Source organism: Podospora pseudocomata, chromosome 7 (genome assembly GCF_035222375.1).
Source record: "Podospora pseudocomata strain CBS 415.72m chromosome 7, whole genome shotgun sequence".
Lineage (NCBI taxonomy): Eukaryota > Fungi > Ascomycota > Sordariomycetes > Sordariales > Podosporaceae > Podospora > Podospora pseudocomata.
Window position 1 is genome coordinate 664,598 of NC_085891.1, and position 21,598 is coordinate 686,195.

Genomic DNA, 21,598 nt, shown 5'->3' on the forward strand with positions numbered 1-21,598 from the left:
GGAGGGGGGAAGACGGGGGAGCGGCTGGAGGCTTGTTCGGTGGTGTGGGGCGGAATCCACTGTTTACGACCGTTCAACTGTGGGATTCGGCTCGGGTTATAGTGTAACGGTCACTTAAGCGCACCAGAGGGGGGGGATCGTTGCTATCCGGCGACGGAAGCCAGCCCCAGGTTTTTCTCTTCGGTTGGGGAAATGTTTTCACGGCCACCGAAGGAAGGGGGTATTCAATCTGGCAGGTGAAGACTGACTCACCAGTGCTCACCTTGACTTTTCATCAGCGCCTGGTTCGATTGCCCAGTGTACGGATTCTGCATTTATGTACGGTATGACAGGGATCAAGCACTTGCCGAGAGCTTCAAGCTTCTGTGGCGACCAAAGTGCCGATCTCCGCCGTCTCCACTAAATTATTCCCGAACATCGTCATCTTATTGACTTTCATCTCAACCTCCAAGCACAGCAGGGGGATTCAATGTCAGCCTCCGGAGCCTCCCCCGCATTCTGGTCAGGGGAAAGGACGATCTCGTCCGTCAGATTGTCATCCGTGTTCGAGTGCAGCTTGGACGTGATCGGCCCTTTTCGCAACGGCCATGACCCGGCTTCTCACCCGCCTTCCATCCTCCCACCTGCCCGAACGGATGCGCTGCTACCCTGCAAGGCGCTGCTCTCCATGAATGGATCGAGAGGCACTTCCTGACGCTTTCCAGACTTGAGTCCTGGCTGTCCGGCCACTCCCACGGATCCCACATCTCGGTCTCTTGGGTTGTGCCATCAACTCACCAGGCGAGCATGCCGAGATGGGATGACGGCTGGCTTCCCGGAAACGGTCCACTGACGTACACAACGAGATTGACCGGCCAGCCAGCCATGAGCATCTCGGAATTAAACAATGGAGGGGAGGGGGGGGGTTGAAGGGACGCAGCCCTGTTAATATATATTGCTGCCCGCATAGCTCCTGTTGGTTTTGTTTCACTTCAGCGCCGTCGTCCGTGGTGATCTTCTGCATCTCCCTTGCCAACCTCCGGCAGCCTGCATCTCGCTGCACATATCAACACGAGCAGTTGCCACGATGAAGTTCAGCGTGGTGGTTGCCGCCGCCCTGGCAAGCGGCGCTCTTGCCACTCCCCAATATCCTCCAAAGGTACGCATGTTCCTTCTGTTGAGTCAGTCCTACGCCTCCACTGGCCACGAGCTCTCCATCGAGCCTCAGTTGTCGTCTACAAGATTCGGTGGTCAGAGCTCTCGAAGCTGTGAACCTGTCTTTGCTTTCTTCTGTTGCTCAACAGTTTGGCTGCCCTCACACTTACCTCAGCCGCTGCACAAAACCTCTTTATCCAGATTGATACCGATCTGATCCTGCATGATCCGCAACCAACATGCAGCTTATACATGCAGCCTTCTGGCTACCCTTTCTTGCTGCCAGAGCCGCACCTGCTGACAACCACGCACAGCTCATCAAGAGAGACCTCGCGTACTCACCTCCTGTCTACCCTTCGCCATGGATGAACCCGGAAGCCGATGGATGGGCAGAGGCGTATGTGAAAGCTCGGGAGTTTGTCTCCCAGATGACGCTGTTGGAGAAGGTCAACTTGACGACTGGTACTGGGTGAGTATCACCTGCTCAGATCGCTCTAACGACATGACTGACGCTGGTATAGTTGGGCCTCGGAGCAATGTGTCGGTCAAGTAGGAGCTATCCCTCGCCTGGGGCTCCGCAGTCTTTGCATGCACGACGCCCCCCTTGGAATCCGTGGAACCGACTACAATTCCGCCTTCCCTTCAGGTCAGACAGCTGCTGCTACATGGGACCGCCAGTTGATGTACCGCCGTGGTTATGCCATTGGCAAGGAAGCCAAGGGCAAGGGGATCAACGTGATCCTTGGACCTGTCGCCGGCCCTCTTGGTCGGATGCCCGCTGCTGGGCGAAATTGGGAGGGTTTCTCTCCGGATCCGGTCTTGACTGGAGTCGGCATGGCCGAGACTGTCAAGGGACATCAGGATGCGGGCGTGATTGCATGCGCAAAGCACTTTATTGGCAATGAACAAGGTACTTGCAAACAGAACCGGCAAGATGGCTGTAGTTCAACCGCGCTAATATGGCCACAGAACACTTCCGCCAAGTCGGCGAGGCTCGCGGTTATGGGTTCAACATCAGCGAGACTCTTTCCTCCAACATTGACGACAAGACGATGCACGAGCTTTACCTCTGGCCTTTTGCCGATGCCGTCCGCGCCGGTGTGGGCTCTTTTATGTGCAGCTACCAGCAGGTCAACAACTCCTATGGATGCCAAAATTCCAAGCTTATGAACGGTCTTTTGAAGGATGAGTTGGGCTTCCAGGGGTTCGTCTTGAGTGATTGGCAGGCCCAGCATACCGGTGCAGCTGCTGCCGCGGCTGGTCTCGACATGTCGATGCCGGGAGATACCGAGTTCAACACTGGCGTCAGCTTCTGGGGTACCAACCTCACTGTGGCTGTGCTCAACGGTACTGTTCCAGCTTATCGGATCGACGACATGGCCATGCGTATCATGGCAGCTTTCTTCAAGGTGGAGAAGAGCATTGAACTGGACCCCATCAACTTCAGTTTCTGGTCCCTCGACACTTATGGGCCCATTCACTGGGCCGCGGGCGAGGGCTACCAGCAGATCAACTATCACGTCGATGTCCGGGCTGACCATGCAAACCTCATCCGTGAAATCGCTGCTAAGGGTACCGTTCTTCTCAAGAACACCGGCTCCCTGCCCCTGAACAAGCCCAAGTTTGTGGCGGTGATTGGAGAGGATGCCGGACCTAACCCCAACGGACCCAATTCTTGTGCCGATCGCGGGTGCAACAACGGCACACTCGCGATGGGTTGGGGTTCTGGCACTGCCAACTTTCCTTACCTCATCACGCCAGACGCTGCCCTGCAGGCCCAGGCCATCAAGGATGGGTCTCGCTACGAGAGCATCCTGACCAACTATGCGGCATCCCAGACCAAGGCCTTGGTATCGCAGGATAACGTCACCGCCATTGTTTTCGTCAACGCTGACTCTGGTGAGGGATACATCAACTTTGAAGGCAACATGGGCGATCGCAACAACCTGACACTCTGGAGAGGCGGCGATGACCTGGTCAAGAACGTTTCCAGCTGGTGCAGCAACACCATTGTGGTCATCCACTCCACCGGTCCCGTTCTCATCAGCGAGTGGTATGATAGCCCGAACATCACTGCCATCCTCTGGGCCGGTCTTCCTGGACAAGAATCCGGCAACTCCATCACCGATGTTCTCTACGGCAAGGTGAACCCCTCTGGCAAGTCGCCATTCACCTGGGGCGCCACCCGCGAGGGCTACGGCGCTGATGTTCTTTACACCCCCAACAATGGCGAGGGCGCACCCCAGCAGGACTTTTCCGAGGGTGTGTTTATTGACTACCGCTACTTTGACAAGGCCAACACGTCTGTCATTTATGAGTTCGGCCACGGCTTGAGTTATACTACCTTTGAGTACAGCAACATCCAGGTTACAAAGAAGAACGCTGGTCCCTACAAGCCAACGACAGGCCAGACAGCTCCCGCGCCGACTTTTGGGAACTTTTCGACGGATCTTAGCGATTACCTGTTCCCCGACGAGGAGTTCCCCTATGTCTATCAGTATATCTACCCCTATCTCAACACCACCGACCCGAGGAATGCTTCTGGCGACCCGCACTTTGGCCAGACGGCCGAGGAGTTTATGCCCCCGCACGCGATTGACGACTCGCCTCAGCCGTTGTTGCCGTCTTCGGGCAAGAACTCTCCCGGTGGCAACCGGGCGCTGTACGATATCCTGTACGAAGTCACGGCGGATATCACCAACACGGGGGAGATTGTGGGAGACGAGGTGGTCCAGCTGTATGTCTCTCTTGGCGGGCCTGATGATCCCCAGGTGGTGCTGCGCGACTTTGGCAAGCTCAGGATCGAGCCGGGTCAGACGGCCAAGTTTAGGGGGCTGTTGACGAGGAGGGATTTGAGCAACTGGGATGTGGTGAGCCAGGATTGGGTCATTAGTGAGCACACCAAGACGGTGTTTGTGGGGAAGAGCAGTAGGGATTTGGGGTTGAGCGCTGTTTTGGAGTGATACCTGTTCAAAGGGAGGAATTATGTTTTGTGTTATGGCATCGAATTAGCTGTTGTAGCGTTTTGACTTGCTATACTATGGATTATTACCTTGATACACCTTTTGCTCACCTTTGGCTTAGTTGTCAGAAATTGGTCACGGATGTGATGGTCAAGAGTAGTCCGTCCTCAGTGTCTCGGTAGGAAAAACCCCCTTCCAGATTCACCAAGGAACTCTTCCAACCGGAACTTCCACCACCAGCAAAGTTCCCGTCTCCTCCTCATGAGGGCTTTTCCCACCCGCGAATCCCGAGTTTTCTTGCGCCAAAAGATCACATCACGATCAAGGAATCGGAAAAGTTGGAATGAAGTTGGATTGCTGATATGCGGAGGACTTGGACATGGAATTTCCAGCCAATAGGAGGGCGAGCTTCGATTCTCAACCGGTCAGGAACCCCCCTCTCTTTTTGTGCGACGTTGCAATGGCCTTGGCCAATCACGAATGGGGGGGGGGGAGGGGGTACTGCGAGGGCTGCTTGTGTGCATGTGGTTTGCATGGTGTCAGACGCTAATGAGCTTGTTGATGATGGGATGGGAGTGGGTTGAGGGTGATGAGTTCAAGATGGGCTGTGGGGGTTGGGGAGAGCTGGAGGGGATGGAGTGTTGGAGAGGTGTTCATGAGGGTATTCAGGGACTTTTATGAGGGTTTTAGGGATCGGAACTCGGAGGGACATATTTAACAGAGATTTCGAGAGCCTACTTGCAAGAGAAGAGGTGATGATGATTGTGCTGATGGAAACAGCCGTCTAGGCAGCACTATAATAACCTCTCATAGTACCAGAGGAAGATTTAAGCTTGTGTCTTAGTGCTCTGCATCCTGCAAGGTGCTCAAAGACGAACGAGCCAAGACATGGATATCTTCACCGTCTTCTGGCATCCTTTCAGAAACACAATGCACTGTAGAGTGGCGGATTGTTCTTTTCCTCCCAAGTATAACTCTTTCCATGGCAGCCAGCGGGTACCAGGAGTTCGTTCCGCCAATGACGTGATTGGCCGGACCTGACGGCTTCACCTGCCAGGTGCGAGCGGAGTCAGGTCATTGGCCACCTCAGGGTCATGGCTGGCTGCATCAGGCATCCGCAATTGACCAAGAGAGCTTCCAAAAACAAATCTTTCCATCTCGACTTCAACACGAACTCCCGTCCGGTCGACCACACCGTGGACCAGCAGCATCTCCGATTCAACCCGAGCTTTGTGTTCCAGGAACTCTCCGGGATTTATTTCAGTAAATAAACAGTCGTCTGCTTTGCCAGAATGGTCTTGTCTTTTGTTCCGAGTCTCTCGCGGCTCGTGGGGGAGGCCAGCCGCTGCGAGGGAGCGGCACGAGATTGCCAGTGCCGCGGTTGACATCCACGACGAGCTTCCTATCGCTGTGACAGCTGGATTGGTAGGACCCCTACAGCTGGACCACATGGCTTGCACGCTTTTTGATAGTGTAAATCGAATGAGCTTTTGAGCTTTCTGCAGGCCAAACGTCACCCATCTTCAAGTTGTGTCTTCGAAGATCATAATCTCTCATGTCGATAGAGTCAGTTGATGGTCAGAATGATCCAGTCTAGAGCTACAGTCTAGAGTACAATACGACCGATAATATTAAGCTGACATCCATTGCTATATTCGGTCCAAGCCATGAGCCCTGTCAGAACGACTCGAGCTATCTACACCCACGCCCAAGTCCACATGCCAAGCGCAACCTTCAGGGATGCATCTCACCCACCCACTCTTGAACCCACCCCTCCATCACGCCCAAGCCAGACATACAGCGCCGTTGCGAGGCCTTGCCCCGGAGCTCTACACATGGGGCATCATGTACCTCGCCATGCATCTTTCCAGTCAGCAAGTAAGAGCCCTATCCGGGGTCTGTAACAAGATGATCTGGTCCACCAGACCGCATCTAGACACCCTGCAGGTGAAGGATATGACTCCAGCCGAGCCAAAGACTTGATATAGGGATCGCTTCCACATCTCTCCCACACTCGGAATCGGTACCTTTTTCTGCTCAATATCAACCACTGTGTTTGCCTCCGAACCACCACCGAGCAATCACATCACTCACGATGGCATCACGCATCACCCCGGTGTCCGAGTCTGCAGCCGCTCTTCCCGAAGCTCGGAGCCATTCACCCTGGCGACGATCGGCTTGTGATCGATGCAGAAGCCAGAAGCTCCGTTGCACACGCAAGAAAGAGGACGACACAAGCACCCCGTGCACAAGATGCCTTCGTATTCGATTTCCTTGCTTTACCAGTCCGGCCAAGCCACCGGGCAGGCTTGCACACAGAAGAGCCCAAGCAGCAAACAATGCATCCCTCTGCGATGTTGCTCAACATCAACCACCTTTCGTGTCCTTACCTGGCAGTGGATATTCCATGACCTCGGGAGACCAGATGGCTTGCGGTAACCCTCTATATGCTCCATGGCCCTACACTCAGCAGGGGTCTGAGCATCCGCTGGTGATGGAGGATAGCTCCATGATCATCCCTTGGGCAGATGCGAGTCACGCCATCGACGCCTTTGACTTTTCTGTTCACAGTAACACACTGTTGATGGACACTCACACTTTACGCGGCAACCACCACATCCACCCCTCGACACAACATCAGACGTCCACCATGTCTCTTCCATCACCTCCCGAGTATCAACCCTTCAACCCAGAGGATGGCTTTACCATGAAGCCCATTCCGACACACAAATCCTCCCGCCAGGGAGACCCAGGGGTCTTGCTTGCAAGCCTACAACAAAGCCTCTCAAAGCAGCTCCTCCACACAAAGTCCCTGCCTCGAGACTTTAGCATCCTCGATACTCTTCTACCGGACTCAACCAAGCCCACCGACGGTTTCGACCCTTTATCCTCAGTCCTGAGCAGCACCTCTGAGCTGATCGAAATCTCGCAACTATTCCATCGACCTACAGACGAAAACAGCCACAAAAGATCACCCAGCATCGCCGATGACAGTGTTCAGGGCGCATCACGATGGCCATCACCCGCCTCGAGCTCTTCTCAGATTCCCAGCCAGGGGTACTCTGCGGGCTCATCAACGGCAGCAAGCTCCCCATCATCATCCACCATTGTTGACCCAGCATTGGGAGGAGCACCACAGAGAAAAAACCACCAGCTCAACGGCGCGAACCTCCTGACCATGGTGTCCTGCTATCTCCAACTCATCACCATCTACGACGCCATCTTCGGACATGTGCTGCTCGAAGCGGCGTTTGCCATGACAAGGAGGTCAGGCGGGAACAATATGCAGCATGCCTTGGCGCATGCTATGCCTATTGATCTTTCTAGGGGATATCATGATTTTGGGTATGAGCAACAGCAGTACGAGGTGAATCACTGGCAAAGAGCTGGCTTGCTAGCTCGAATGGTGGATGGGCAGTTGGAGGGGGTGGAGAGGGCTTTGGGGTTGCCGAGACAGTATTGCGTTTCTTTGTCGATGCAGACGGCCGCCGCTGTGGAGCAAGGGTCGCTTTCTGGACGTGAGGCGAGAGGGTTGCTTGGGGTGATGCTGGGCGGGACGGCAACGGGGGTGAGGTACGAAGGGGAGATGATGGGGGAGGGGTTTGTAGCTAATAGTGTCGAGCAGGAGGGGGGGAATATGGTTACTATGTTGCGGGAGAAGCTGGGGGGGCTGTTGCAGGGGTTGGAGGGGGGTGGGTGTTGAAGTTGGAGCAGGCTTTGTTTTGTTGGGTACACACATGGGATCACATGGTTGTGGAGTTTGGGGCATTATTGGAGTTGTGGTTTTTGGGTAGAGCATAGCGTGATACACAAGTGGGAAATATAATGTCTTGAGTTTTGCCTCTGAATGGGATCTGGAGTTTTCCACCAGTATGCTGTCTCCTGCGTTCTCTTGGTGGCTTCTGAGGTGAGAAGTGCCGAACATGGGTGATTACTGATCGTTTACGCGTTCAAGAGATGGATCCCCGGACCGTACAGTGTATGAAGGCAAGTAAGGTAGGTGGGCATGCAGTTATCGGCCCGCGCTGTCAGCACCCGCCTTGGTAGAAAAAGGGGGGTTCTCGATCATCGGCTGGTTCTGCCGAGACAGGGAGCGCAGAGAGGGGGGGTGGTAGAAGTCGACCTGTCTAGGTACACACCCCCTTCCCATGGGGAGTTTGAGGCAAAGCTACAATACGTACCGTGAACCGCGAGAGGCACGCCACCGACCGGTGGGGAAGTGTGGTATGCATGACTGCGGTGGGCATGTGTGGCGTGGAGTACTCGAGGCTTTGTCTCTCTCGTACCTTGAAGGGATGGCTACTGTTGATTTGCTGGGTGGTTTTTTTGTGGATGGCTGTGCCGTCTGGATTTTACACCGTACCCGCCGCTCGGTTGGGGTTTGTTTTCCCCAGGCCAGGGGCCGGTCTAAAGTAAGGTGCTGTGAAGGCTTGTTTTGTTTACTTGTCACTAAGGGGGTGGGGGGGGGAGGGGGGGGGTTGCAGATGAAGGGCTGGCTGGGATAGCAAGATGTGTTTGAGACTTCTTGTTTTGATACAATCGTGATTTCCGGAAGGTATTATCACGCTTGGAGAGGAGTGTGTTTCTTTTCAGTCACTCCTACTCCTACCAGATGATGGGGCAATGAGATGGCATGGTCGGGATTTCAGAATGACTGGGGAAGAGGAAGCTTAACATTATTTTTATCCACCTCATACCTGCAACGGTTCGGAGCCTCCGCGAAGGTTGACGTTCGGAGATGGCTGGTATCATGACCATCATCTTGATCCGGGGGTTAGGCCGAGACACGTGCCTTGCTCACTTAGGTATCTATCTGATCAAATTAATGAGTTTCCTAGTGTCATATCCCTTCACTTATTAAAGATTGACTGAGCAAGAAGTATCAGACGAGCGGGGTCGTGTCATGGAAATCGGCGGGTAATTTCCATATGCACATGCTGGGAGATCTAGTAAGGTACCTCAGGAAGCTGATAGAAGATAACCGCCCCAGGTGTCTCTGGTTAGAGAACGCATGGCGATCTCCTGGATGACGATGATGACGCGAGATGTCAGACTGGACTCGAGGGGTGGCGGTGGCTTGAGAAGCTGGAGAAATCACATTCGGGCTGACAGAGGTGGAATCAATCTTCCAGGATCGATCGCGTGGTGGCGTCGCAATGGTGTGTGAACCTTTTTTCTCGTAGCATATATCATAACTAGGTAGGTATGCGCTTTAAACTGTTTAGTTCTGCGGCTGAAACAATCTGGATTTTGGAACCTGGGGTGTTTGTGGTGTGATGCCGAAAAGGCAAAGCCGAATGCAGAAAAGAGGCACATGAGGCTAAAGCATCCGGTAGCCGGTAATGGGGTGGGGAGCATCGCGGTGGCTTCTTTAGTTCGCTTCAAAATATTGATGCCTGGTTTGCGCCCCTGGCTCATGACAATTGGCGTTGAGTGCTAGGATGGTGGATTAGTAACTGTACCCTGATTGATCCCGGTGTGATGGCTGGAAATGTGAAAGATCGTGATGAAGGATGTGATTGACGTCGATCACGGAGATTTACTAAGTGGTTATTTTTGAACTTAGGTTAAGGCTGCTCCCGTCGCCAAACATCCTTGAATTTGGTTAATGATGAGGGTTGCATTAGGTGCGGTTGTGATGGAGTTCATTCTACACTTCGCTGATGAAGCGCCCTTTTTTTGCCGATCATTAGTATATCCTGACCAACATGCTGGGTACCCACCGAGAACATACTCCAAGCCAAATGTGGTGGAGTGTTTCTCGTTGCGGGTGCTTGTGCTGCTGTTCTCAGTGTGGAGAAGCACACCACATTCAGGGGCCCCCTTTTCAAGTGTGTGTCTCAGGGGCGAAGGCAAAATTACTGACGTGTTTCTAAGACGACGCGCCTACCTTAGGTCATTTCCTTCACGAGTTGAACTTGTCTCCATAACAAAGCTATCTTTTTTTCATCACCCTACCTGGTCAAAATTAGAAAGGTCATAACCTCCGGTATTCGGTCAGCCGGCCTAAACCAGGTCTCCGATGTTCCAGAAACTTGCGGCAAAAAAAGAAAATCACGCCCCAGCACAAGACAAAGAGCTTCCGGCTCACTAATAATATGGTGTGACAGTTGACACCCTTCAGTTGTCGTCCCATCATACTGAAATGCATTACTGGGACTTGTTGGCATTGATCGGGCTAGCGTGCTATTTTTTGGGAGCCATAAGAACTGAAACTGGCCTTCAAACCGGTGCATATCCAGAGAAAGAATTCTTCACTGCATGGGTCTCTTCAATTTGCAAATTGAAAAATGTTGCAGGATACATTAAAAACTTATGCCATATCGGTGTAGTTGCCAGTGACTCCCTCATCCCCATCAAGTTCCTGAGGCCCATACCTGTCCATGATCAGCTGTGTCTTGAGCGAGTCACTCGGAACAAGCCATCCCTTTTCCGTCAAGTATTCACCAACAACCTTCTGTGTGCCTCCGGCATGATTCCCATTATCACTCTTGAAGGAGATTTCGACAATGTTCTCGGTGCCTGTATCAGTGTCCTTGTTGCGAAGAGGCCAGATTTCGACATCAACTTCGATTCCTTCCCACCTGCCTTCATACCGCTCCGCCGAGATCGGACCGTAAATAACGGCTTGAGAAAGGAGGCTTGTTCCCCATTTCTCGAATGACCAGTCGTCAAACTTGCCGGGGATCTCGTCTCCAAGCAACTTTCTAGACTCTTCTTCACCAGGTAGCCCCATCTCCTTCTTCCCCACTGTTTCCTTCTTGACCTTCTTCTTGCGGCTGATACTCAGGGTCTGCTTCTGAAATCCCCACTCCACTTGTGCATCGTACTTGGTCTCAGTAGTATCGAAACCGTCGTCTCTGGCTACAGTGAGAGCTGTGAGAAGATCGCCAGTATCGATAGCCCCGTCGGCTTGGTGATCGATGATTGGGTATCGCTTTTTGTAAGTCAGTTCATAGCCGGACTCGCCTTCGATCTTGCGAATGCGAGGAGACCATCCCGCGTTGTAGATCTCTCTGGAGGGTGTGTCCAGAAACTGAACATCCATTCTGATGGGTTTCTCGGGGAATTTGAAGGCTGCACGGAGGATGTCGTTGGGCTTGGATGATGCTGGGTCGAGAACCTGGGTGGCATCAAGGAGAAATTTCACCTCGAAATCAGGCACCATGGTTGATTTGACTGTATGGCCGTGATTAGCGACCAGTTCGTACATCAAAATACTGTTGCAGGCTGGCATACCGTTCGCCATGATGAATGCTTTGCTACGCAGCCGCCGATACTGTGTTAGGGCCTGTAGGATAAGGTATAACGGCGACGGATGATTCCACAGTCGTCAACATGTTGAACCCCTTTATACTCATTCTCTTACACAGCTCTCTTTCTCTTCGATCGGGGACTCCGTGTATACAATGACATAAGTACGGTATAATATTGAACGCCCTTGCCTCATTCAAAAAGGCTATCGCGGTTAGGGTGCAATACTGTGCAAGACACAAGCTGAGTGTGGATGAATCCGAAGCTTTTGAGTGGTCAATTCTTCATCACGCCGACACCACCTGCATCAGGGATTCAGCTCTGACCAAATGCAGATCCTAACAGGCCAATCTCAACCACCTGAACAAGTCACCCTCACACACCTTGCGCTGATCACCGACTCGGATTTATGCAAAGACAAGCCCAGGCCATGAGCATTCAGCCCTATGAAATGATGCCATCCTAGTGGCAGGCACGAGAGTACCTGTTAACAGTTTAACCGGCGCGGACGAACCCGATGGTTTGGCATCCCAGATAACTTTATATCGATCAAGTGCGGCAGAGGTAGGTTCCGTATTTTATGGGGATTATCCTTTCCATCAGTTTTAAACCTTGTAGTTGTATGTACTGGAATCTCTTTGAAAAGCTGAAAAGCGTGCCCACCATTAACCATCTGAACCCCTCAGCCCCTGACCCCCTGACACGCTTTTCTGACTGTAGTTGAATCATCGCAAGCACTCGATCCCGCATTTACAAAAGGCTATCTCAACAGCATACAATCACACAGGTGAAGAGGAGCACCACGTCCCTAACATTCACCCTATCAGCTTTATGCATTGAGCGGAACGGAGGCAACATCACTCAGTAATCTTGGACAAGAAAGCGAGTTTCCAATGGCTATGCACTCCATAAACGGAGACGTTCGCTTCATCCCGTCCCTCCTTCATAGCGGAAGCCCTCATTCATCACCGACCGTAGTGACATCACTGCCCATGCGTTGCGAGGAAGCGAGTATGAATTTGCTGCGGCGGTATCGCTTGTAGCAGGTAGCCAGTGCCTTCCGTCTATTTCTCTCCACAATCAACACCTCCTGGGAGAACCTTGGCTGCATCTTGTCCGGCATCGAAGGCGCTTTGTCGGCAACGATTCCCGACGGGAAGGCTACTTTGACACCCAAGATAACCTGGTTCCCTGCCATGTTTCAAGATCGACGATGTGGATACCCAACCGCTTGGGCACCTGCCAATACTTCTTTTTGTAGTGGCTAGCCCATAGACTCAAGCATCTACCGCCTGTTATAAGCTTTACTATCGAGTAAAGATTAGTCCAAACTCCGAGAACTAACCTCAGGAAGAGGGAGTTCAGTACAAGCCTATGATATGGTAGCGGTAGACCTAATATATAGCAGGTCATGTAAGCGCAGTCTAGACCTGGCTTGGCATCTTCATGCACTTGAAGTCGACGACGGATGACTTGTCAAAAAAAACCTCGAGACGGGACGTCATCCGCCGTTGCCCCGGTTTTTGGGATCGTGGCGGACGGCAGTCCCATTCCGTCTTGCCGCATTGATTAACCAAGTGATTAACCGCCTCGCGGTCCACCAATCGTCTCTCTCCACCCAACCCGGTTTTGGAAGCTATCACGCACCCCGGACCACGTGTTGGGTGGTATTCGTGTGGGGTACAACACCAAGATCTGTTCACGGGACGCCGTTGGGAATCGCCGAGCGAGCGGTAAACAGGAGGAGCCGCAGCGAACAGACTGGAAATTGGAGGACCGCCGGAGCCGGCGCGACTTTCCAATGAAAAGTTCCAAAGAACAGGATTGTAGAATACCACCGTGGAGGCCTTGGGTGTGGACTTGTATAAATCCATCCATGGCCGCCATCTTCCAGGGCTGATGATTGTGACAGCCTTCAGCTTGCCTTGACAACTCCAAAGCAGCCGCCTCCAGCACCTTCACAATCAGCAGCCATGAAGTCCTTCACAGCTACCGCCCTGGCGGCCCTCTTGGCCCAGCAAGCCGCCGCCCATTCCACCTTCCAACAGCTCTGGGTTGATGGAACCGACTTCGGCAGCCAATGTGCCCGTCTTCCTCAGTCCAACTCTCCCATCACCAACTACAACTCCAATGACATGCGCTGCAACATCATCGGCACCAGACCCCAGGTCAAGTGCCCAGTCCGCGCTGGTGGCACCGTCACTGTTGAGATGCACGCTGTAAGTGAAGCCACAATTGTCTGGACAGAAAAAGAGAGCAAACCCACTGACATGTATAAAAGCAAAACGGCGATCGCAGCTGCTCCCAGGAGGCTATTGGTGGCGCCCACCACGGCCCCGTTTCCGTCTACCTCACCAAGGTCTCTGACGCCCTTACCGCCGATGGTTCCACCGGCTGGTTCAAGATCTTTGACGATGGCTGGCGCAAGAACCCCTCCGGCCGCGTTGGTGACGATGATTTCTGGGGCACCAAGGATCTCAACGCTTGCTGCGGCAAGATGAACGTCAAGATCCCATCCGACATCCCCTCGGGTGACTACCTCCTCCGTGCCGAGGCTATTGCCCTCCACGCTGCCGGTGGTGCCGGTGGTGCTCAGCCATACATGACCTGCTACCAAATCACCGTCTCCGGCGGCGGCAGCGCCAGCCCCCCTACTGTGTCCATCCCCGGACACTTCAAGGCCTCCGACCCCGGCGTCCAGGTCAACATCCACGGTGCCATGACCAACTATGTCATCCCCGGCCCCCCTGTGTATGCCGGCGGCAGCACCAAGGTTGCCGGAAGCGCGTGCAGCGGCTGCGAGGCCACCTGCGCTGTCGGCAGCTCCCCCACCACCAGCCTTACTCCTCCTGTTTCCACCAGCACTCCTGCTCCCGGCAACGGCGGCGGCGGCAGCCCCGGTGGCTGCACTGTTCAGAAGTACGGCCAGTGCGGTGGTCAGGGCTACACTGGCTGCACCACTTGCGCTGCTGGTTCGACTTGCAACACCACCAACCAGTGGTATCACCAGTGCGTGTAAAGAATGAACGAACTAGGCCTCATGGGTGGCAGCATGTGAAGGAGTATTGTCTGGTAGAGGCACAAATTCTTGTATATACTTTTGGTCTTGTCCAACACAAATATAGCATTTGCATATCGCGACATTCTTGCATGTCTGTCTCTTAGGTGCCTGTGATGGTGGCGATTTCATAAACAAAGGCTGCGGACCAGATAAGAAGGACCGCAATCGTGCCCAGGTGGCTTTAGATACGGGTGGTTTGACGCACATATGATGCTTTGATCACGCTGCAATGCAAGTCAACGGCGATACCCGACTGAAACAGCACCAAAGCTGCCGCTACTGCCACTAAGCCACCACCTTCTGACGTCTTCATATGCTGTTCGGGCATGAGTAGCCCTATCTTCTCTTCCTGTCCGGCTCGTCAGATGTCAAGTTCAACTTAAAACTGCCGCTGTTCAGCCGTCTGCTATTCGGTGCACCAGTCACACGACACCGAAAATGCCGGAGGTGCATATGCATCCATTCGGCCCAAGGGGGGCCGATGACCACCTTCATCGCTTTTGAATTCGGTGCCTAGTGATTTTGCAGTTCGTTCCTGAAAATTCCAGCTTCTTTAAGATTCGAGGTTGCCTACCTACCACCCTTTCTTCCAAACCCGAGCACAAGAGGGTATCCCATTGGTCCAACCCGAAAGCCAGTCCGAGAGTGTGCTTCGTGGCCCAATATAAAATCGAAAGCTCTCTCATCCATTGCTACAAGCCCCTCTTTTCGTTCTTCCATCATCTGACATCATCCGTCACACACAAGCTACCAGCGCACCTCCCTGACAGAACAACACCACATCGACATGTCTCGCAACTGGCCCATCGACGGCGACAACTCCGACATCCCCCACGGCTTCAAACGAATCGAATACGACGCCGACGCCCGCGTGTACATTTACCAAAAAGGCACCCAGCTCTACGCCGCCCGAAGCAACACCTCCCCCATGACTCCCATCCCCAACCGCGCAGCATCCAACATTTCCCCTGAAGGCTTCCGACAGGGCTTCCCCAATGCCGACAGAGATGAGGACAAGAATGGGGTGCGGCAGGTGCTCAAGCGGAGAGTCACGGGAATTACTCGATCAATCACCCGGCGAGTGACGGGACGGAAACCAAACAGTTATGGATACCAGAAAGAGAACCGGGTCGGGCGGTCTTCGTCTCGGTCTTGCCCGTCAGGCTTTTTGCCGGATGAGAAGGAGGATCCGTTTGGGGATTACGCTAGTTATGAGGATGAGAGGCCCGCGACGACGTTCGACGAAATTTTCGGTGAGTGGCACTATTTCCTGAGGCCTTCGTTTTCATACCCTTTTTCTGTTTTCTCTAAAAATACTGGTGAGAATAGATGGATAAAGTGAGTGGTGGCTAACGGCTTCATCGGCGAATTATAGCAAAAATGCCGAGAATGAATACTGTTTGATCAACCATGACTGAGGGTGGCCTCCATCAGATTTGAATGTGGCACGTTATGAAGTTAAAATGTGAATGTATATAGTCAGAGGACTCACTCGGATCTGTTGCGGTCTTGGTGTAATGCTGCAAGCCGGTCTGAGATATCGTTCACCTTCTTCAATGCGCAGAAAGGGAAGATACATTTCGGCATCAAGCCAGGTATCGGGGGTCTCAGGAGAAACTTTATGTTTCGGAGAAGTTGTCGACAATATGTTGTTAAATCTGATGGCAGGTAAACTCCTAGAGAAGATGTGCAGGGATGCGCAGCTGGTTTGGCGTTGTGTGAGAAAAGAAAGCAAAAAACAAGGGCTCAATCGGGGATCGAACCCGAGACCTCGCACAAACACTCCTTAGAAGTGTGGGAACAGCCCGAAGCGCGAATCATACCACTAGACCATTGAGCCTTGTTGGTTGTCAATGTTCGGATGTTGTGTACGTAACACTACTGGCTGGGCGTGGCTTGGCAGTCTTGGTGCGTAATCGATCACCACCACCAAGCGGTTGATGATGCCATCAAGATGCATGCAACGAAAATGGATAGAGAAAAAACCTCTGGAGTTCTAGAGACGAGCTAGTCCATCGTCAGTTTGAGATTAGAATCACGCCATTGGTTAACATACAAGCACAGTACCTACAATATGAAACATTCCTGCTCGATGCTATAGGTTGGATGACCTGGAAATGGGCCACCCACGGTAATGGACCACGCCCCCACACCAGCCACACAACCTTGATGAGATTACCCCTGAATGCTTACACTCCCCACCACAAGACCAATATTGGGTCAATTTATATGGGAGTTATACCAAAATGAAGCTCAATCACTGTCTGAGTCAGACATTTCGTCTGCTTCCCTCTTGCGCCGAGTTTGAACCCGATGATGTGCGCTGCGCCGTACAGGCTCGGCTGGCACCGGCTGCTCCACATCCTCCTTGGGCACCGCTTCTTCCACCACCACCCTCCCTTCAATTTAGGCCTCTTCCAGTTCACAAAGCCTTATAAACTTGGAATTCGAATCTTCTCTATTAAACTTACGCCTTTTCCTTGCTTCCTGGGCTTTGTGGGCATTCTGTTAGTGCCTTGCCGCATTAGCCTTGTGGATTGATACCTCTAATCTTAGGGTGAGTATAGTACTGGTGAGATTCTTTGCGGCAAAAGGTTTTCCCGCCTCCGTAGCGCTATTGAGTAGGTCCCTGACCTCCCTGGCCACCAGGGAGTTTCCCACGGTACGGAAAGTAGGTGGTATAGAAGAGAGATCCAACGGCACCGCAGGGACTACCACTTGGCTTGAAGAGAGCGGTTTGCGCTTACGTATGGGCCACAGGCCTGTTCCACGCCAGCCGCCGGCAATATTTTCCTTCCTAAAGCCCTACTTACGGGCAAGGTCATACAGCCGGACCAAGTCCACCTTGCCGTCAGGCGTATAGTTAGTGTTAAAATGCAGCATTTATTCATGGAATTTTACAGCACTTGTTTATGGAATTCTGCGCCCACACTGTTCTCAACGGCTCGCCCACAGCGCTCTCAACGGCTCGCTCACAAGTACTCTCAACGGCTCCCAGGACTCCTCACCGGATCTCCGGACAGACTCTCGTTTGGACCTCCGGACAAGCTCTTGACCGGACCTCCGAACAATGAGAGATATGAGAAGCATCATGAGCGACTCGAGCACCTCATCGACAATGAGATCATAGATCCAGGTCACTGGATAAGGATGATAAGGAAGTTCAGGTGCTCATAAAGAGCCCTCTTCCAATTGCAATGGTTTTCCTGCTTCTTTCTTTCCTTAAGAAATAATAAGTCAAGACAGTCAATAAGATTGATCATTTACAGTATCTTATGAGACTACAGCATCTCAGTTCACTACTCTCTGTATTGCAGGTAATACCTGTTGCACTTTCTTTCTTCGACAACCGCGTCGTCGTACTTAGCAGCACAGTCCGACACTCGCCAAGTTCTTGGGTAATTGCTTCACCCTCCTGAGACGCCTGTAGTTACAGTGCTCTCAGCGACCCCATTCTAACAGGTTATGAGCCCGGGCTTACTTCTAAGCCTCGGCGAGTATCACTGCACTGCGTTTCCAAAACGACACAAAGGTCATAGTACCTGGACCTCGAACCTTCATCGCTGCCTCCAGCTCTCTACGGTTCACTCTCCAAGCCCCACAGTGGGTATGGACTCCGGTATGGCAGACCAAACTCCCACAGATCCCCAAGCCATTTCCAATGCCCAGTCCGAACAGCTTGCGGCACGGCTCGAATCACAACTCAATAAACGGCTCCAGAATATCACTGAAGAGTTCCAGGCTGCAATCCAAGCCCAGAACGTTCAAATCAACAAGTTACTGGCGGCTTTTTCAACACCCTCCAGTTCCTCCACAGTCTCCGGTAGTGGCTCAACACCATCAGCCACCACATCACCCACTCCAGCAATTGTCAATCTCTCATCGAATGACCTCGTCAAACAAGGCCTTCAGCTTAATGAGAAGGAAAAGCTCACGGGTCCAGACAACTATCGCCAATGGATCCAGGCCCTCTCCATTCAACTGAGAATCCTTGAGGTCACAGGTTTTCTTGAGAATCCAACAGCAGTGGTCTCAATCCTCTCTGATGCTCAGAAAGCCTACCTGGTTTTAACCATTCGCAACACACTTGCTCAGGGTCCCCTGGCTACCATTGAATCAGAAGACTGCCCTGCAGTCATCTTCAATCGCTTGAGAGCTCAATATGCTCCAGCGCAGCCAGTGTTGAGAGACAAACTCTACAAGACTTACCACTCGTTGAAATTCGACAGATCGATGTCTGTGGTTGACTTCAACGCCAACTTCAACACTCTCATTGCCAGACTCTCAAGCCTAGGAGTCACAATTCAGTCTACTGATCAGGTTAATCATTACCTGAATTCCCTGGAATCTAACTTTCCACAATGGTGTGAGCGCTCCAAAGCTCTACTTCGTCATCGTCGATTCCTTGGACCTCCCTCCGGAGGAGACTTGAGCTTGAGTTTCTTCCAGGAAGACCTGCTGGCCGAGACCGGGGATAGCACATCCACGACCTACCAAGCACTCTCTTCGCTGCAAAATCAACGCCGCAATGCCACCAAGGACGGTAAAACGCCTCAGGATAAGTCCAAGGACCAGGGATCTACTGGTACCTCTGGCACCTCCACCACTACCGGCAATAGGTATCGGAAACGTGGAAAAGGTGGCAACAAGCCAAAGAAGCAGAATTCGCAGGCCTCTTCACAAGAGTCTTCGAACCGGAAGGACCCCACTCTCGCTGCTTTTCCAATCGGATTTCACTTGGGGACTGGATTCTTCAACATACCGGAAGAACCAGAGGACTCTACCAGCCAACCTTCCAATTATGCTTGCAAAACTCTGCGAGAGTCCTGGCTATTCGATACCGGTTCCACTGTTCATATCTGCAATAACAGGGACCTGTACACACAATTCTATGAGTCTGAGGATCTGAACACCATCTCAACAGGTGGTGGTCCAGTCAGGCCACAAGGCCAAGGGACCGTGAGGATCAACTTCTACATTGGAACTACCGATGGAAAACCCAAATTCTCCACCATTGAGCTCACCAAAACTCTCTATATTCCTGGATTTCCATTGAATATTGTGAGTGGAGAGCGCCTCTACGACTCTGGAGGGGCGCTTATCAACCAGAAAATTTTCACTGGCAAGCGGAAGCTGATTGCTCAACTGGATTTCCAAAAATCTGGCTTCTTTCTGGGAGTTAAAGGACAGAAGTCTCCTGCGAGGAATCACTGGCACAACTACTCGACTTTCGCAACAGAGATCCGCAGTTCTATCGCCACTGTAAACGCCCACTTGATCGGTGCTTCCAGTGACTCTGAAGACACAGATACTTCAGAGGGGGTCAACGATCCTACGCCTATTGTTCCTCCGGCACCTCCTTCCAAAGGACCCTCCGCAGGACTCATACAATCAGCAATTCTTTGGCACGTTCGTCTAGGCCATATTGGTCTGGATCTTTTGAAGAAGACCTCCTTAATCACAAAAGGGATGCCGAACTTCCAGAAGCTGAGACCTGGAGACTTGGTTTGCAAGAGCTGTGACGCCGCCAAGATCCTCCGAAGGCCTTCCAAACAGGCCGTTCAAGACCCCCCTTTTGCCCTGAGCCGTCTGGAAGGAGACATTGTCTCCATCAAGCCTATTCCACTGACGAAGACTCCCTATGCTCTCGTCCTAGTCGATAGGAAGACTCGCTACAGATGGGTTAAACCACTCAACCTCAAGGAGAATGCTGTCTCAGAGGTACGATCAGTCATTGAAAACCTCAAAAATACATTTCAGCGATATCCAGGCCACTTCCACTACGACGGAGGCAAGGAAATTCTCCCTCTTCAAGCCTACTTCATTGAGAAAGGTATTGGCTTCAGCACTTCAAGCCATCGCACGCCCAATCAAAATGGTCTTGCAGAGCGGTCTATTCGCGTAATTCTGGACAGATTACGTGCCACAGTACTTGCATCAGGACTTCCTCCCACTCTCTGGGGTCACATCATTGGTCCTGTGGTTGAAATCATCAATCGTACGGCTCAGTCAACCAAGAAGCTCACGCCTCACCAGCTTTTCCACGATGAATTGCTCCCTGACCAGCCTGCTCACACACCCAGCCTTGCTGACTACAGGGCTATTGGGACTGAAGTTACTGTGTATGTCCCTGCTGAGGATCGAATCCAAGGAGAGAAGCTCGCTCCCAGAGGAGTCAAAGGCAAGCTTCTTGCAGTCCTTGGTCACCAGACCTACTTGGTCTACTTAGGCTTGAATAAGGTCATTAAGACCAGTTTTATCAAGCTCTATGAGGACCCTCAAGCTCAAATTTCAGGACCACAGAGTCCTGTGAACTCATTGAAAATCGTTGATGCCACCGAGGATCCAGGAGATTCCCCTGTTCAACCACCCATCTCGGAACCGGACCCTGGAATTGCAACACCTCCAGCGCCTACCACGACCATTGAGATACCTCTTCCTAAGGCCACTGAGAGCCAACGTAAGGAATTCCAGTCTGTGGATGAGATGGACTGTACCGAGATGATCACTTACTTGGTCTCCAGAACCCAGGAAGTATTAGCCACAGCACCTCAGACCAAGACTTCAGAGCCCAACACCTTCAAACAAGCTTTAAAGCATTCCCAGAAGGATCAATGGCTAAAGGCAGCTTTCACTGAATTACATCAGCTCCTCACCACCAAGACTTTCTACTTCGTCAACCGCTCCCAGGCCAAGAAGAGACCTATTACCAGTCGATGGGTCTTCAAGGAAAAGAAGAACCCACAAGGCATCACAGTGAAGTTCAAAGCCCGGCTAGTGGCCCGTGGATTCCAACAAGCTATGGGTGTGACGGCTGTGGCGGCGTCACCATATATATACCACTGGAGCGAGCCAAGCCAGGAAGCTTGGCTCACTTGTAGCTTTTGATAGCAATCACAGTGGGTATGGTGCCGTGGTCCGGCCTGCCGTGACACGACCAAGCCACCCGATCAACCAACCACATCAGGGTGGGGCCCTCTAGGGGATGGCCTCGAGGGAGTTAAAAAATGCTGTGAAAGAGGCCTAGTGTTGTCACGACAGGCCGGACCACTGCACCATACCCACTGTGATTGCTATCAAAAGCTACAAGTGAGCCAAGCTTCCTGGCTTGGCTCGCTCCAGTGGTATATATATGGTGACGCCGCCACAGCCGTCACATGTGTCATGGCACTGGCACTGGCACCCT

General features: G+C 52.4%; 6 protein-coding genes and 1 non-coding gene across 7 annotated transcripts; 6 read left to right on the forward strand and 1 right to left on the reverse strand.

Moving 5' to 3' along the window:
- The first annotated feature begins 22 nt into the window (after nt 1-22).
- On the forward strand, nt 23-4,257 carry BGL4_2 (beta-glucosidase). The gene is made up of 3 exons (XM_062893170.1): nt 23-1,603; nt 1,656-2,044; nt 2,104-4,257. The coding sequence occupies exons 1-3, from the start codon at nt 1,374-1,376 to the stop codon at nt 4,095-4,097; spliced, it is 2,613 nt and encodes an 870-aa protein (XP_062738987.1). The 5' UTR covers nt 23-1,373; the 3' UTR covers nt 4,098-4,257.
- A 785-nt stretch (nt 4,258-5,042) lies between these two features.
- QC762_0105660 (uncharacterized protein) lies at nt 5,043-6,080 on the forward strand (the record flags this gene model as incomplete). The annotated part of the gene is made up of 2 exons (XM_062884255.1): nt 5,043-5,674; nt 5,899-6,080. Exons 1-2 carry the CDS (start codon nt 5,653-5,655, stop codon nt 6,078-6,080), a joined length of 204 nt encoding a protein of 67 aa, XP_062738988.1. The 5' UTR covers nt 5,043-5,652.
- A 112-nt stretch (nt 6,081-6,192) lies between these two features.
- On the forward strand, nt 6,193-7,800 carry QC762_703180 (uncharacterized protein; the record flags this gene model as incomplete). Its single annotated transcript, XM_062893169.1, has 1 exon — nt 6,193-7,800. The coding sequence occupies one exon, from the start codon at nt 6,193-6,195 to the stop codon at nt 7,798-7,800; it is 1,608 nt and encodes a 535-aa protein (XP_062738989.1).
- A 2,602-nt stretch (nt 7,801-10,402) lies between these two features.
- On the reverse strand, nt 10,403-11,557 carry QC762_703170 (uncharacterized protein). Its single transcript, XM_062893168.1, has 2 exons — nt 11,337-11,557; nt 10,403-11,276 (listed from the first exon to the last, which is right to left on the reverse strand). Exons 1-2 carry the CDS (start codon nt 11,344-11,346, stop codon nt 10,411-10,413), a joined length of 876 nt encoding a protein of 291 aa, XP_062738990.1. The 5' UTR covers nt 11,347-11,557; the 3' UTR covers nt 10,403-10,410.
- A 1,509-nt stretch (nt 11,558-13,066) lies between these two features.
- Nucleotides 13,067-14,502, forward strand: QC762_703160 (uncharacterized protein). Its single transcript, XM_062893167.1, has 2 exons — nt 13,067-13,570; nt 13,633-14,502. The coding sequence occupies exons 1-2, from the start codon at nt 13,325-13,327 to the stop codon at nt 14,368-14,370; spliced, it is 984 nt and encodes a 327-aa protein (XP_062738991.1). The 5' UTR covers nt 13,067-13,324; the 3' UTR covers nt 14,371-14,502.
- Nucleotides 14,503-14,677: 175 nt separating this feature from the next.
- On the forward strand, nt 14,678-16,145 carry QC762_703150 (uncharacterized protein). Its single transcript, XM_062893166.1, has 2 exons — nt 14,678-15,665; nt 15,788-16,145. The coding sequence occupies exons 1-2, from the start codon at nt 15,200-15,202 to the stop codon at nt 15,814-15,816; spliced, it is 495 nt and encodes a 164-aa protein (XP_062738992.1). The 5' UTR covers nt 14,678-15,199; the 3' UTR covers nt 15,817-16,145.
- A 9-nt stretch (nt 16,146-16,154) lies between these two features.
- On the forward strand, nt 16,155-16,252 carry QC762_0105710. Its single transcript has one exon. It is a non-coding gene; the product is annotated as a tRNA-Pro (tRNA).
- The last annotated feature ends 5,346 nt before the right edge of the window (nt 16,253-21,598 follow it).